This window comes from Pseudopipra pipra, chromosome 1 (assembly GCF_036250125.1).
Source record: "Pseudopipra pipra isolate bDixPip1 chromosome 1, bDixPip1.hap1, whole genome shotgun sequence".
In the NCBI taxonomy this organism is placed as follows: Eukaryota; Metazoa; Chordata; class Aves; order Passeriformes; family Pipridae; genus Pseudopipra; species Pseudopipra pipra.
This window is the reverse complement of record NC_087549.1, coordinates 34,711,100-34,727,402: the sequence shown is the minus strand read 5'-3', so window position 1 is coordinate 34,727,402 and position 16,303 is coordinate 34,711,100. Positions and strand designations below refer to the sequence as shown.

The 16,303-nt window shown below is 39.3% G+C and overlaps 1 protein-coding gene across 2 annotated transcripts in view; it reads right to left on the bottom strand.

The window, feature by feature from the left end:
- The window catches only part of CPA6 (carboxypeptidase A6), an 80,987-nt gene that overhangs the window by 11,552 nt on the left and 53,132 nt on the right, over nucleotides 1-16,303 (bottom strand). For both annotated transcript variants that reach the window (XM_064651393.1, XM_064651398.1), the window contains 4 exons: nucleotides 15,825-15,926; nucleotides 14,859-14,963; nucleotides 1,296-1,406; nucleotides 970-1,060 (listed from right to left, as the gene is read on the bottom strand). In XM_064651393.1, coding sequence (XP_064507463.1) covers nucleotides 970-1,060; nucleotides 1,296-1,406; nucleotides 14,859-14,963; nucleotides 15,825-15,926 — 409 coding nt within the window. The remainder of the gene's footprint in view (nucleotides 1-969; nucleotides 1,061-1,295; nucleotides 1,407-14,858; nucleotides 14,964-15,824; nucleotides 15,927-16,303) is intronic.

Genomic DNA, 16,303 nt, shown 5'->3' with positions numbered 1-16,303 from the left:
TCAGAGTATTGTGGAAACATCTAGAGACTTCCAGAGGAAGAAGGATCGGCTGAAGGGAGGGCCCTTGCACTAGCATTATGCAAACAAAATTTCTTGTCTTTACAAGCTTGTAGTATAAATAAGGAAGGTGGATTAATGCTGGAGGAGAAAAGAGCTGCACAGAGAAGTGAAGGAAGTTGCTCAAGATGGGAGAGTAGGTCAGCAGGTATAAATTGCCGTATTTCATAACAAAGTGTTCTTACTTTCTTACACCAGAACTTGTAGGGCTGCTTACACCTCTGTGAGTTGCACTGTCTTCTGTAAGATTTAATCAAATACTATTTCTTCAATGGACGCATTTCAGCTCTTCTGCTAGTTATTTCATTACTGCTGCATTCTCTATGCAAAACTGAGGCCAATTTTTATGTAAGTATTTACAAAAGTGCTGGGAGATTCAAATTGTATCTCCATGCATTTAGAAACACCTTCTTTCTTTATTAAATCACTAATAATGAAGTCCTTAACATTGAGGCTGACAAAGCAAGTTCGACATTTCCAAAGCTAAAATAATTTCAGAGAAATGAAGAATTGAATAAAATGAAGTTTGAAATGTTTCCTAAAGCTGTAGTCAGGTGAATCCTGAAAAGGGATGGACCAGTCTCAATACTGGGCTTCAAATTACTTATATGATTGCCAAAATACAGAATAGCTGTATGTGTGATTTTTTTACTTTTGCAACAATTTCCATGAAAACTTTTTACTTACTGTAAGGTCTGTTTCTCCAAAGTTCAGGACTTTTATTTTTTTAGAACATAAAAGGAATATTTGAACCTTGGCTTGTGGCTTTATGAGAAAGTACCTTCAACTTTAACTGTGGAAAAGAGAACACTTCACAACAGATGTGATCTAACCTACTTGGATAATTGCCTCTGTTGGATAATTAAATACGGAGTAATCTGAACTGGAGGACCAAAGCTCCTCTGTACTTACCACACCATTTCACTTTCCAGTTGCGATTAGCATCAACACCATGACAGTGAAACCTTGTGTTCCTTGATCTTGTTTTTCTCCAAAATCGATCCTGACAGGAGTTACAAAGTATTTAAATAGCAATAGTACTATATTTTGGCAAATATCTATTTGTACACATAACAAATCAACCCTAGTAAACACATACAGTATTCTACTTTAACTGAAGTAATTTACTTCCATTTTGCAAGGCAAAAAGTGATGGACCAGATTATACAGAAAGTCACCTTTGAATGATGTACAACCATCCAAATAATTTTTTGAGTATTACTACTGAAATTACTTACATTTGTCCAGCTAAAATGATATCCATCCACATTAAATACAGGCATGATATAGAAATACAGCTGAGTTAGCATCTTTCTCATAGCAGGATCAGTTTGGTATGTCTGAAGAGCCTAAAGCAGAAAAGCCAAAGAAAACAGTTTCCATAATAAAAATAATTTTCCAATTAAGTATTGTGACAGGCTAAGACAGTCATGAGGCCTTCAGCAGTACAGATATCTGATCTCACGGCACCACAGACATCCTTTGAGCTCTTCTTGAAAGGCTGACGTCTTCCTGCAAATGTGATTCAGACAGCATGTGAACACATGAAAAACGTGTTTAAAAGACGCTATTCTCTCTGCTTCTCAGCTACTTTCAGTAGTCAAGAAGATACAACTCATATTACAGTGAAGCAAATGCATACAAACTATTTCTTGATATAGGAGCTGAAAGCCAGTGGAATAGGTTTTTACTTGAGGAAATGAGTTTAGCTCCCATAAGACAATGGAGTCCTGTTGTTTCCACCAGGTGACAATTTGATAAGGTCTTAAAGCATTTAAGGCTCCCATTACACAAGCTTTTGTTGTATTCATAATACATGCACAATTATTAATACAGGGAGCTTACTCCTTTCTAACTTAGAAACCCTTCTATTTTGAAGAATCTTAAGTATAAAGGTTGGTAGAGGAAGGCTAGGGAGGGAAAGTATTTTTATTTTCCACTCTGCATCTTAGAAAAACACAGCAAAAATCAGAGGCTCCTCAGCAGTTCTGTTTGCTAGTGCCAGAGATTCTCCTTTACCAGTTCCAGGAAGCTTGGACTCCACATGCTGTAGTAAATACTGTGTCTTGTCATAGCTGCAAATTTGCATCCTTCCAAGTTTAAGTGTTGATTCTGTAAGGTGAGGAATCAAGTGCTTCACGTGGCAGGCAGAAAGCGTTTCACGCTGATGCTGGGTTCAGAGGGATGCCTGAGCCTGGCTCCTCTCCTCCTGGTGCTGTGATTACAGCCTTCTGCTCTGCAGTATTTCTGGCCCTTCGGATCTGAAGAGTAGCATGTGTTTGGGGGGCAAAGGGAAATGTTTGCTCTGAAATAAACTAAGCTAAATGCTTTTCAATTGACAAATGCCAGGGAACAGTGTGAAGTACAGGAATTCAATACTTTTGGGCTCCCAACCATGCAGCTGTTTGAATTACTGAAGCTGCCATGGGAGCTGAGGGATGCTTTTAGTGGAACACTGTTAAGAAATAGCCATACAACTGGATGTGTCTGGGTCTGGAATTTACTCATGGAGAGGTCTGGCATTTTTTTTCTTTACTGAGGGGATTAGTGAGACTTCTAAATACTTTTTCTAAGGGGTTCATTAACTACCTCTCTGTTGTGTGATGGTTTCTCCTCACCCAGCCTCATTCTGCCCTCCCAGCAGTGCTCTGCACATGCAAGTCCTTCAGCCTCACTTGCAGATCCAAAACAGTGCATCATCCCTGTGCAAAGCCAAGTCACTCAGTGCTACTCCACACTGTTTCAGACAGGCAAGAGGAGGGGAAGGTGAGCAATAGCAGGCAAAGGGGCACAGCACAGAATGAAATGAGATTTAGGCAGCAGCTAGCAGAACATCATGGTGTAGAGCATTGCAGGGTGGCATGAGATGACAAAAGAGGGGTTACCACAGGCAGAGAACACATCTAACTAGGTAAACAGTCTAGCTCTGCATGTAAATCTACATGGGATTAAAAGCCTGTAAGGTGAGTATGTATGTGAAATCACTAAAACTGTTCTTAGAGTGGAGACAGAACCAAGCCATGCTCCAGAATATAAGTCAAGGAAAATGAACATTTTTACTGTGCTTATTTCAGGAAGAAGTAATTTAGCTGGGGAGAAAATGAGTCTACATATACCATTTCCTTGACTTTTTTATGCTTTTCTCTTTTTAGACAGTATTAGCAAATTAAGCTCAGGTTTTGTCCCCATGTTGGATATTTACCTGATAATGAGATTGGCATATGTGCTTGTATCTGTACTTATGTATGCCATTCTTTCACTGTCAGCTGCATCTGTAATTATGCATTTTGCTATGCTGTAGTGTTATATACTGTGTTTTAAACTGCAATGGTGTAAGACTAAACACTTTAAAACACTTTAAAATTATCTTCTTAAAATAACTACAGATAATTAATTAATTTAAGGTAATACACTGCTTAAAATTGCATGGATGAGCTTTGTAAGTTTTTTCAGAACCCTTCCAAATCTGCAAAAAATGACATAATGAAAATACTTGAATTAAGACTTTTTAATATAGGTTTTAAATCCTGTGAAGAATATATTTTTCTTCCTAGATAAAAGTACTACCATTTAGAAACCTAAACAAAACATAGACAGCAAAATACCAAGCACTCTTTCATTTTTTTAAAGTTACTCTGTGTTATTTTAATGGTTGCTGTCATTGGCAAAATATCAGGAGAGACTTTAGGAAGCATTATAGTCTGCTGTAATAATACTGAAATTTGAAGCCTTAAAGTTGATTTAAAGCCAAACATGTCAATCACTCAGTGCTGTTCTTTAAAGCATGTATGGGTTTTCTTAATAACTTGATTACCCTTTTAGAGTAGCATTTCATTAAAAATGTAGTGGAACTAGTGCAGCTTTCTTCTTCATGGAAAGCAAGAGTGTAGATGGTGTAAAATGTGATCATATTCACTCTTTCTGCTGAAAACATTTTGTCTTTCATACTACTTTTATCTGGTAATTTTATTTATGTATGTAATCAGGCAACACGGACTATATAATCTCTGGCAATGTGCCTTGGAGTTACCAAGGTGTATCCTTGCTGGAGCAAAGCCCACAACTTGCCTTTTGCGACATGATTCCCAAATCCTCCCAACAACGATCATGTGAACTACCTCCCCCACCCCCCTCTGGCGGTGTTGAAACGTTTTCTCCATGTGTGACACAAGCGAGGCAAATATAAACCATTAGTGAATTAACTGCCTTGTAGTTGGCACAGAGCTCTCAGAATACGGCTTGATACTGCTTCCCCATCATGCAATCAATAGCAGCTTTGCTGCTGAACACGCAGAGAGCCAAACCAGCCCAATAAATGCTGAATAGTGTTATTAGTGAGTGAACAGATGATACAGGAACCCTGCCAATACCGTGCAAGCAATCTGCCTGGGGGATGGGGGAAAGGACCAGTGATTAATAGGAGGGGGCTCGTTCATCTGGATCAGGTGAGTGGTGGTTGTTGACAGAGCTACACCGGCTTAGGCTGGCTGAGGATCTGGTCCATAGGAAATTTAATTTAGGGGATGAAGTAAACAAAAGAGCTATATTATAAACTGCCAAGGCAATAAAAGGCAAGGGTGTAAAATGGATTTAGGATGCAGCTAGGCTTTTTATAAAATAAGAGGATTGACCGAGAAAGACAAAGCAAGGAGACAGGGTTGAGAGAAACTCTAAAATTGCAATTGAGCTTAATAACAATTTGCTATCCCAAAATTAATTATTATTAAATTTGAGGTAGCAATCAGCTCTTGCTGTTTCTGGTTTTGAATTAAACAATCATTGAATTAAACAGTTACTATTTTAGCACACAGAATTGACTCTCTTTACTGTTGTACCAGAAATCACATAAAACTGCTTCTTACAAAACAGGATTAACTCTTTCATGCCATTATTAAGATATCACTTAAACCATCCTTTTTGACAGTAACATACAATATTTTACTATTATCTGTACATCTTACACTTTAGGAGGGTGACACTATGATCTGCAACTCAGGCCTTCATTGACACTTTATCAGTTTGACAAGCTAGTAATTAGCTCTGTCTTTGTACTTGGAAGCAGTATACCTTTTTATCTCCTTTTTCCCTTTTACTGCTAGTATCCTGCTTTAGCATTCAAATCACAAGCAGAGTTGTAAGCCTGTTATTAGGGCTAAGATACAATTGAGTATCTGAAAACAAATGGTTTAAAACAAAGGGTCAAATCTTCAAGGCTGAAGCTTGAACTGTGTCTGATGTATCTTCCTTCCTTCCTCTTTGGGACCAGGAGAAACCAAGAAAAAAGTGAGAGATGACTGTGCTGCAACTGCTCTTCAATAATCAGGAGAGAGCCCATAAAAAGAGTCTGACAAGAAGGATCTGAAGAATCCCAACATAAATGGATGTAAATGGAGAAAATGCTGAAGTAGAGAAGAGGCTGAGGAACTATGATGTGATGTTAGAGAAGAAAACAGCCATTCCAGGAAGCTTGTGCAAGGCTGGGACCACTCAAGCAAAGGCATGATCCTGTGGTGAAGAAGCTGCATAACTACACAGATCTTAGTAGAAATGGGAGACATAACTTCTTGGTTCCACTCTGTGAAGTAGAACTTAAAAAATCTCTTAGGTCCCAAACAAGTCAAGGACTGCCTAGCACAGAAAGGAAAGGCCAGCGTTATTCTGAAGCACTGTGAGTGCTCTGATCTACTAGCAATTGTATGAAACTGATGCCCACCAACTTGGTGGAGACCTGCCGAGACATATGCCTCTGAAAAATGTAATTACTAAATTTTACATCCTAGTTATGTTGGTCCAGGGTAGTACATATTGAGGGCAACCCAAGAGGATTCACTTGAATACAAGGTTTAACTAAATTGTTGAGACACAACTAAATAGAAGGAAGGACCCACAGTGACCATCGAGTCCAGCCCTTAGCCCTGCACAGGACCATCCCCAAGATTAACATCATGTGCCTGAGAATATTGTCCAAATAATTAAGATACAAATTATTGCTTGTAATTCCATTTCTGGAACCACTAAGTTGTCCAACGCATGGAATTTTCTTTCACAGTCCTTTCTCATGCTCCGTATTTTTTCTGCATATCAGTAGTTTTACTGAGGCCCTACACAGCACCATGATACAGGAATGGACTGCTAAAATATAGAGCAGAATTTCCTCCCTAGGGCAAGTAATGTGTTGGAACAACAACGCAAATTCTTTTCATGACTTGAAGAAGAACATACCCAACATCTTAAAAGCCTTTTTGAGGTATAATCTGAATGTCCCAGTGATGAATACTTACATAGGAATTTGCGCAAGCAAGTGTCATTGAAGAATTCTTACTACAGGCACAACACAGCTGCAGCGTTACTTTTATTTTATCAAGATGTACTCACATTGTGAAAAAATTAATAGCTGCAAGAAAAATGAATGTACTTTTTACCTTCTTAAAACTATGGGTAGGCAGGAAGATGCAGCTGAGTAGTTGGAAGTGCACAAGAAAAATAATGCAGTACTTATTTCCTTCTGGAAAAGGAAAACTGGAAACAATTTTAACTGTTTTTTTTGCCATGGCGAAGATGTCACAGCAAAGGAAAGCACCTTTCCTAAATTGTCTTCTTGTTGACTAAAACCTGGGAAGTTCCACCATGGAAAAAAACCCCGCACAGTATAAAACCAGTTTGCCACAGCTGCCTTTAAAACAATGCATCACATGCCTCGTTGTGGTGATAGCATGGTACTGCACTCTATCTTTCTGGCATTGGCTTAGATTTTATCCATCAAAAAAACCCCAAAACCAAAGCATCACAACTGAGGGCCCAGCCTGGGAAACTGTTGTTGATAATGTTCACTGCTACTTTATTTTCCTTCCCCAGAAGTGGTGCACATTAGTAACCTCTGTTTTCAGAAGCAAGGATGTGCTAGAGAGTTGTAGATATGTGAAGTGGTATATAGGATGGCTGCCAAAATAACTGAACACATTCAGAACTGAAACAGCTGTGGAATGGAGGGGATGTGTTAAGTAGAAGCAGAAACTACTACATACACATAGGTATGATTACTGCACGTAAACTTAAAATGTTGGGAACAGCATTTGGAGGATGAAAAAATATCATGAGGATAAAACAAATTTTGCATTGGTACCAGTGCCTCTTGCTGCTGAAAGGCTGATGAATGAAGTGCTGACTGAAGAGGCTGGAAGTGGTGATCTCTCTGATGGAGAAAACACAAATAGTGTTTCAGGCAGAAGCTCCTGACAGAGAAGAATGAGTTAGCTAAAGACAAGTAAGGCTGAGTGTTTCAAATATAGATACTGCAGAATGAAACAGATGGATTTTTCCTCCACATAATGGATATATAGGGAGCACTCAGAGAAGTCAATTTTTTTCTGAGGTTAGGCAGCAAAAAAGACAGCTGGGGAGATTAGAATCTGGCAAACAATGAAAATTAAGCATCACTGATTGTATGGCATTTACTGAAAGACCTGCACAGCATTTGTGGAGAGATTGTCACCAGCTGACTGGTCCTTCAAGGTGAAAAAAAGCCCAGTTTTTGTGGTGCCATCAGCATTGGCACCTGTGAAGGATGCTGCAGGGGGTCAAGATGCAGCCCTTGGAAGCTTCTGGCCTTCCTAAACCAACGGTAAACTAAAAACTGATGATCAGGAGGAAAACCCATACAGGAAGATTTCATAGAGTAAGAAGATGCAATGATTTAAAGAGAAACAAAAATTTCATGTCAAGCCAACATCATCTAAAGAGCTTTAGCTGAAGGGAACAGACCTTGGAAAGAAGGAACATATCAAGCTAAAGAGTGCAAAGAAAAAGCTACAAGTACAGTCTTTGTTTTGATCTTGCACACCTCTTATTCACTTTGGAATATTTCAAATTATTTCAAAAGCTCTTCAGATTTCTGAGGGCCAGCAATCAAAGATATGTTAGGAACGGTGGCATACCTGTTCCCAGGAAGAGGACTGGCATAAATATATGGCTTATATGGAGAGGCAGTTGGGTCCTTGCTTTCCTTCCTCTAAACGTCTGCTTGGAGAACTCAAAAAACCCAAAAAACAGATGGAAAGCCTATCACAGGGGGTGAAATACATTGTCTCAAAGAATAACTAAATATAGGGGTAATGAGCATCCTTTGAACCAATCTTAGTCTGAAATCCCGGATTGTGGGAACATAGAATTCAGCTGTACCTGTTCAAAAGACTTAAGTCTGTTGACATATGATAGGTCAAGTGTATAATCTTTAACAAACATCATAGTGTTGCTTCGCATAACTATCTTACACACCCCCAAGATCAGTCTATTTCATAAGTGCGTGAAAAAACTGGTATCTGAATTTAATAATTAGCCAGTATTTCAAGCTAGTAGCTATGGATAGCAAGGGGAAAGAAATTTTCTGACTCCTAAAGGACTGCTAGTTTTGATGGAGCTCAGCAAGACCCAGAAATGATCCAGAATGTGAAGCTGTTTTCCTGACAGCCTGGACTTCAGTGCTGGAATGAATGACCGAGTGTTGCCTTGACTGTTGAGGCAGCATATGGCAGATGTTTTGTCCATCAGAATATGGACTGTGGAATTTTGTGGAATAAGTGCTACATGGGCTTTCAGCAGATCTTAAAGTAGGAATACTTATAGCTTTATTACCTTCTGATCATATGGCCTGCAAAGCGCAGAAAAAGAGCCAACCCCTTTTAACACTGTCTGAGTCTCCTGCTTGGACCTGTGTCTGATCACACTGCTGTCCTTTTTTGGCTCTGTGTATGTGCTGTTACTTTAGCTATTCTGTCTACAGGCAAGCACTTCATAAACATTCTTGAGGAAGAATCTGAGGTCTTGAATGCTGCAAAATTCCTGGTAAAGACTGGTCTCTGGGGCCTGGTCCTCAAGCCTAATGGCTGGTTAATTGGCAGTATGCATCCCACAAGGTGAGTCATAAATCAGTCTCAATCTGAGCATAGTGGGAGCAGATGTTGCAATTTGGCTTCTTGGATTTACTGTGTGTCTCTCTTGCCTCATTATTATGGAGTGAAAAGACAGGATTCTGGTCTGGTTTTGGAAGAAACCAATACCAATGTCAGCATGAAAAAAAAAATTAAAAATTGAGATTTGCCCTCAGCCTTTAACTTCTTTGTCTGCAGTTACACGTTTGCTCCATGGCTGCATGATGAAGTCCAAACACATCGTCTTAAATAATTTGGGAACTCAAATAATTGGGATCCCTATTGAGTATGGGAAAAGAAGGTGATGGTGGAGGTTACTGCATTTCCAAAGAGTGAGGCTATTTTCACATTCATTTGAGGCCCTGATGAGGATACTTCTTAGGGAGATGCACTTGATCTTAATGGACATTTCCCTTACAGTTGTTATGGGATTCTTAGAATATTTTGTCAAGGAGAACAAGCAGTGCTTGCTTCTTGAAGGTTTTTAATTACATTTATTGGATTTCCTAATCTTGAAACACAAATTCCTGCATCAGAAACAAAGAATAATGCAAGTCAAAGTCCCATCTCTTCATGTTACTTTCTGAAAAAGTTGTATGAATGACAGACATTTCAAGGTTATACATCATTGAAATGGATCAAATGGCAGCATTTATTAGAGGGAAGAAAGTCAAACCAGATGTAATGGGAATCCTCATCTGCTTTTACTAAAGCTGAAACAGAATCTAGTTTTGATGTTAATTTGAATAGCAGTCTGTGAACTTTATTTCAGATTTTTTAAAAAAATGGTAAAATTCTAAATTTGAGGTCTGGATAATTTGATATCTGGATTCTACTTCTCCTCTCCTAGGTGCACACCCAATGAATAGCAGTTAAATGTTCTTACTTAGCATATGTACAAATGTAATTGTATTTTTGCAAAAAGACTGTAGGTTTTGTGTCTTTGTTTCTATGAGGGTTATTTTAGACACATGCTATGTCTGAATTTTGTTTCTAAAGTCTACTGCTTTCTACAAAGTAATTACACATAATGGAGTATCTTTTGTAATATTTACTAACATGTTTTAATGTATTAGATCCCATTTAGCTTTTTTAAAATTCTAGACTAACAAACCTTTTTCTTTTTTTTTTTTTTTTTGGTAAATCTTGCTGTGGACACAAGTTCTGTCTTCATTTATCTTTTCAGGCTCCCTTCACAATAGCCCACATGTAATCAGTTCTGTTTCCTTTTACAGTTCATCATGCTTCCCTACTCCACCACTGGTCTCTTAATATTTCCACTATCAGAGCCCTTTTTCCATCCCTTTCCAGATGGGTAAGGCTTGAAATTGGGTGGAATTGCACTGTAACATGAGTGCTATTTCACTACAATACAGGTGCAGACAGTTCTCTGTGGCTCATTGGCTGGTACCCAAAGCTCTGATCCTGTGTGTGCAGGCTCTCCCCCTTTATTGATTTGAAATTCAATGACCACGAGGTAGGGTTTGTCAGAGGCCACTAGTACTGCTAATCCTGATAGAACATCTGATTATCTTTAGCTGAGAGACTACAGACATTCAGGGGCGCCTTCTACAGAAACAAACAGTGATGTTGTTATTAACACCAGATCTATGTATCACAGAGTCAAGGCTAAAGCTCATTCTGGAGTAGATTATAAGAAAAAAACCCAACCCAACACACAGAAAACAAAAAAACCACAACTCCCCAAACCATGGTCTTTGCTTTCTTCTTGTTTGTTTCAAAATGTGAGCAAGGTGGTTTTTTACTTTGAATTGTATTATCACATAATGCAAAACTCTTTCCTGTGCATTTTCTTTCTCTTTTAAATCTTTAACTTCTGTATCTTTCTCCACTTCTCTCTAGTTCATCTGTTCTTTTTCTCTGACTACTGTATTTGCCCACATACAGAACAAGCCTGTGTGGCAGGCAGCCTCTTGCCTTCCCATGCTCCAGCCTTACATCCTCACTTCCCAAATCTGATCTGCTTTAGTCTGTTTTGCGTTTCTAAATGGGTGGGATCCAGGTCCTTCTCAGCTAAACAACTCCAGATGCTTTGTAGAAAGTGGGGAGCCACTGCCCATACCCTGGCAAGCCACACTAGCAGCTGCTCAATGGCACTTCCACCCTACGGAGGTGGTATCTCCCATTGTTTGCAGCAAATCCACTGACACTCAGAAGCTGCCAGAGGTGTAGGCATGATAACCGAGGGTTCCCAAGCTGAGTAGGAGTATCTGGTCAAGTTTGTAGCACCCAGTCTTGAGCTTGAATGTTAAATGACATTCATGCATAGGTTTGATTTTTTTTTTTCTAAGCTAAATCACTTGAAAAGCCCAGTTGTATACAGGAACATGGATATACTTCAATAAAACCAAATGACAGAGATCACAGGGTGAAGTGAAAGCTCAATAAAACATTTCAGACTGCCTGTGTAGCAAAGGAATGCACATATGCTGTTCCTGCTAGAAAAGAAGCCAACATCATGTATATCCAACATTTCCTTTCCCTTGCCTTAAATCAAGAGGCTTGTGGTGCTATTCCTTAGAGTCAACAAACATGCCAGGAAAAATCTGTCTCCAAGCTGACTGCCCTTTCTCAGAACTGCCCGTAAGTGCCAGGGAGGATGGAAAAGTGAGCTGCTGGGCTGCAGAGGTGTTTAAGGGAGGAGTTTGCCAGTAAAAGAGAATTGCAGAGTTTGAAGTACAGAGAGACCTTCAGTTTTGCCAGAGTTCTTATTAAAAATGTCTAATTCATATAATGAGAAAAGCAATATCCTAAACCAAGCGATCTAAACATCTTATCTCTCCCAGTAATTTTTAATATAATGATGGAGACTATGAGCATAATATATTCTTTTCCTGATGCTTTTTGCTTTAATGCTGGATGAAATATTGCTCTAAGAAGGGATGGGGAGACAAAGGTGGTACATTCTTGTAGTCTTGAGGGACTGCGCAGAGACTTTTTTTTGTAGGAAAGTGCTTTTACATAGTTAGTGAAGCAACCTTACTAGTAAGCTACTCTCTGAAGATCTCAGATACTAACCAGAAGGTTTTTATATACACAGTCAGAGCCTGTATTCTGCCATAAACTCCACGGAGAAACCTTGTGACTTTTACCTTGCTGCAACATTGTAGTGCTTTATGGGAAAACCTTGATAAGGAAGAGGTACTTGGGCAACAGCCTTTCCCATCAGTGCCTGTCTGTCCCAAATATCTTCCTTACTTACTGCAGCCTGTTCTCCTGGGTAGAAAAGATGCTCAGAAATAGTTGTAAGTTAGTTTATCTTTACACTGACAGAAGACCTAATAAGAAGACACACCATCATTGCATGCCAAACTATGGAGATCGGCTCCTGGATCTGGTTTAGCCTATCCATGCATCACCAGCCATGGTGACTGGCTCATCCAAACTGCTGTGGCCTCATTATTTCTGTGCTTGCTCTGTAGGCTGATCTGACTTCTGAGGGAAGGCCATATATGGTTAAATGATCATCTCAGCTAACACATTAGCATGTTGATGATGCACAAGTTTACTCTCACAAAATCAGAGGAGGTATTAATACATTGCAGAATTCCACAGTGATATGGGTGGCAAAAAAAGTGAGAAAATTGTGTTTATAGGAAGAACCCTGTAAAAAATATGCTGCATCCCTTATTTTGTGCAGAAAAAAAAAAAAAAAAAGGTATGCAAAAATACTCAAACCACACCTGTGGGGTTTCATTAAGCTACCTTTGACTTCTGCGAATTACATTGCAAGATAGTCTCCATTGTGCAGCTAATATCCCATATTGAACAAAAGTTTGTTGGCTAAAGGGAAAAGGCAAAATCCTGTAAATATATCATTCATCTCTAACGAATCTCAAATTAGAATAGAGTAAGTGCTGATATTAAAAAAAAAAAAAAACAAAAACCCCAACAACCCACCCCCCCGACAATTGGGAAAGCAAAGTTCAAATTCCATTTGATTTCACCACTCATTTGGAAGATGGCAAATGGATGTATATGAAGGCTAAATCCTAGACATCAAAGAGAATAAATCCAATAGGATAGGATCAAAGAAACATTGGAATAGCGTGATACTCAGGTAATATGAAATCCATATTTTTGGATGAAATCCATCTATGAAGAAGAACCAGCAGATAAATATCTGGTTCTGAGACTGGTGTCACTGGCAGAATTCTGAGGTTTTTGATCATGTGTTGGTTTAAACAACACGCAGGCTTCTGGTGATACAGGGTACACCTGTATCAAAGGGAGAAAAGGATCTTTGCTCAGAAGTTAGCGGGTCTCATGAAAGACCTCTATGAAAGACCTTTAAACTAGATTTGAAGGGAAGAGGGGATAAAACCAGGCTCAATAGAGATAAGCCTAGGGGCACCACACCCACGTTTGAGGGACCGTGTTCTAGCGAGTTTCTTTGGTCTGCCATCTCAGTGGTGGTAGTGGATGGAGATCCATGTGGCAGCAAACATGCAAGACTTGATGTGTTAAAAAGCACAGAAGTGCCTGAGAATAGTTATGTAGGAATTAGGGCTTCTTCCCTCTTCCCTGCAAAAAGTGGCAGGATCAATAGCCCAGCTGAAGTACATCTACACCAACGATGCACACAGGATGGGCAACAAACAGGACGATCTGGAAGCCATTGCACAGCAGGAAAACTATGATAGTTGCCATAATGGAAACATGGTGGATGAATTCTTGACACGTTGAGGCCATCTGTTCAACAAGGCCAAGTGCCAGATCCAGCACTTGGGTCATAACAACCCCATGCAGGCTTGGGGAAGAGTGGCTGGAACGATGCCTGCTGAGAAGAGAACCTGGAGATGGTCAACACCCAAATGAACATAAGCCAGCAGTGTGTCCAGGTGGCCAAGAAAGCCAATGGCATCCTGGCCTGTATCAGCAATAGTGTAGCCAGTAGGATCAGGGCAGTGATTGTTCCCCTATACTCGGCACTAGTGAGGCTGCACCTCAAATCCTGTGTTCAGTTCTGGGGCCCTCACTACAAGAAGGACGTTGAGAGGCTGGAGTGCCTCCAGAAAAGGGTGACAGAGCTGGTGCCTGAGTGAGCTGGGGTTGTTCAGTCTGGAGAAAAAAAGGCTTGGGGAGGCCTTATTGCTCTCTACAACCACCTGAAAGGAGGTTGTAGTGAGGTGGGGGTTGGCCTCTTCTCCCTAGTAACGAGTGATAGGACAAGAGGAAATGGCCTCAGGTTCAGCCAGGGAAGGTTTTGATTGGATACTGGGAAAAGTTTCTTCACTGAAAGGGTTGTCAAACATTGGAACAGGCTGCCCAGGGAAGTGGTTAATTTGCCACCCCTGGAGGTATTTAAAAGATGTGTAGATGTGGCACTTGGGAAGATGGTTTAGTGGTGGACTCTGCAGTGTTAGGTTAAGAGTTGGACTTGATGATCTTGTAGGTCTTTTCAAACCTAAACAATTCTGTGATTCTATTTAATGATTCTGTGATTTTATCTTCCTATTCCTATGGAATTACACAAAAGAGAAATGTCTTTCTTAAACTAAGTCCTTAAAGCAAAGATACTGCTGATCTGATCTGAAGCAATGCACATGGGCACTGATTTACCTGGACTATAATCAGAATTACAATCTTTACATTTTTAGGTCTTGGAATGAAATCCTGCTTCATATCTCTGCCAATATGTGTCTGGCATATTTTTGCCCTGTGCCTAGCTGTGTCTGGCTGTCGCTATCGGCTTTGTTTATCAAGCACTTAAGTATTCCACAAATAATAAAAAAAGAAGTATAATAGAGCTAGTTTTTTTTCTTGTTAGTAATATGTTAGATCTTTCATAGGAAAAGTGCAAAGTTTATTGAACTGAAGGAACTTTATGACTGCAAATCTTTAAACACTTACTTCTTTCACGAACCACTGGCAAAAGGCAGGGCCAATCCATTCTCTTGCATGAATCCCACAGTCTATCCAGACAGCTTTCTTGTAGGGCCGTGATCTTTTACCTAACTTGAAGTGTGAATATTCACTCTCAATAAATATCAATAAATATCAATAGATCTCATGACATTAGTGAAACACAATAATGAGAAAATAATAGAATATGAGAAACACTAAACCATTTTGAATTTACTCATATAAAGGAACATAAATTTATTCTTTTCAAAGGTATGGCCAAGATAAGGTTTGGCAGGTATGCCAGGACAATGAGGCTGATCTATGGAAAAAAAAACTGAAAGGAGAAGTGAGATCTCTCAATTCCTCTTTTATGAGGAATGATATTCTTAAATATCACATGGAGTAGGGTGAGGAAGAATGACACTAAAGGAATCGCCTGATGAAGAATCAAATTTTCAGAACTCTTCAACAGGAGATGAAAAGAAAATACATGGAAACTAAAATTTTTTTGTGTCTTGCTGACACACTCTAATTTGTGGTCCTAATCATGTGAATTGGAAGCACACAGCCCTTAAATTTTGTCAGCAGCTAAAAAGGAAGTGTATGTGGCACAGGCCGACAAGGGCTCCAGAGTCCTCTGGGGTCCCTCTCCAGCATAACTGCTCTCCTAGTTGTCTATAAACACAAAGCTTTCCAATCCCCTTAAATCCAAACCCTGCTAATTGAACTTGTTCTATAATCTATCTTCATGTATATCCAATCCAAGTAAATAGGATTTGCCTTTTAGTTTTCCACCTTTTTTTTTTCTTTCTTCATTGAAGATGACATTCAGAGAGATACTTAGATCTTAGCAACTTATCCCTGGGAAATGCTGTTAAGCTGCATCTCTGGTGTACATGCTATAACATGAGTAACAAAGTGTCTGTCTCTGATTCCAGACTTTAGTCTGATTAATGACAATTTAATCTTTACCTTGAGTACATACAGTGGTCTCCCTTCATAGGATTTTCCAACAGAGAACATGTGAACAAGATCTGAATAAGTTCTATTCAGATGATGCATCCAGTCCTGGATCTGCAAATACAGAAATTAAATCATTGCTTCAATCTTTGCATTTTGTGGGAAGCTAATGTAATACATTTATTAATCTCAGCTCTCAGTCCTCTGTATGTTTTGGGATTTTCCTATCATTTTTATTTTTGTCTTTTTTGTTTGTTGGCTTTGCTTGCTTCCTTGCTTGTTTGTTTTTGTTTTGACATTTTAACTATTATTTGGCTCTCATAGCTCTATTGCCAGAGTCTGGATGCTGCCTTCAATTACATAGTATTTTTTTCCCATTTTATTGTTGGATATTACTGGAATGCATTAGCTGTCCATCGAAATCTGGGGATGGGGCTATTCCACCACTCTCACTAAATACTAATGAACAAAGAAAGAAGGTCCCTGATTCT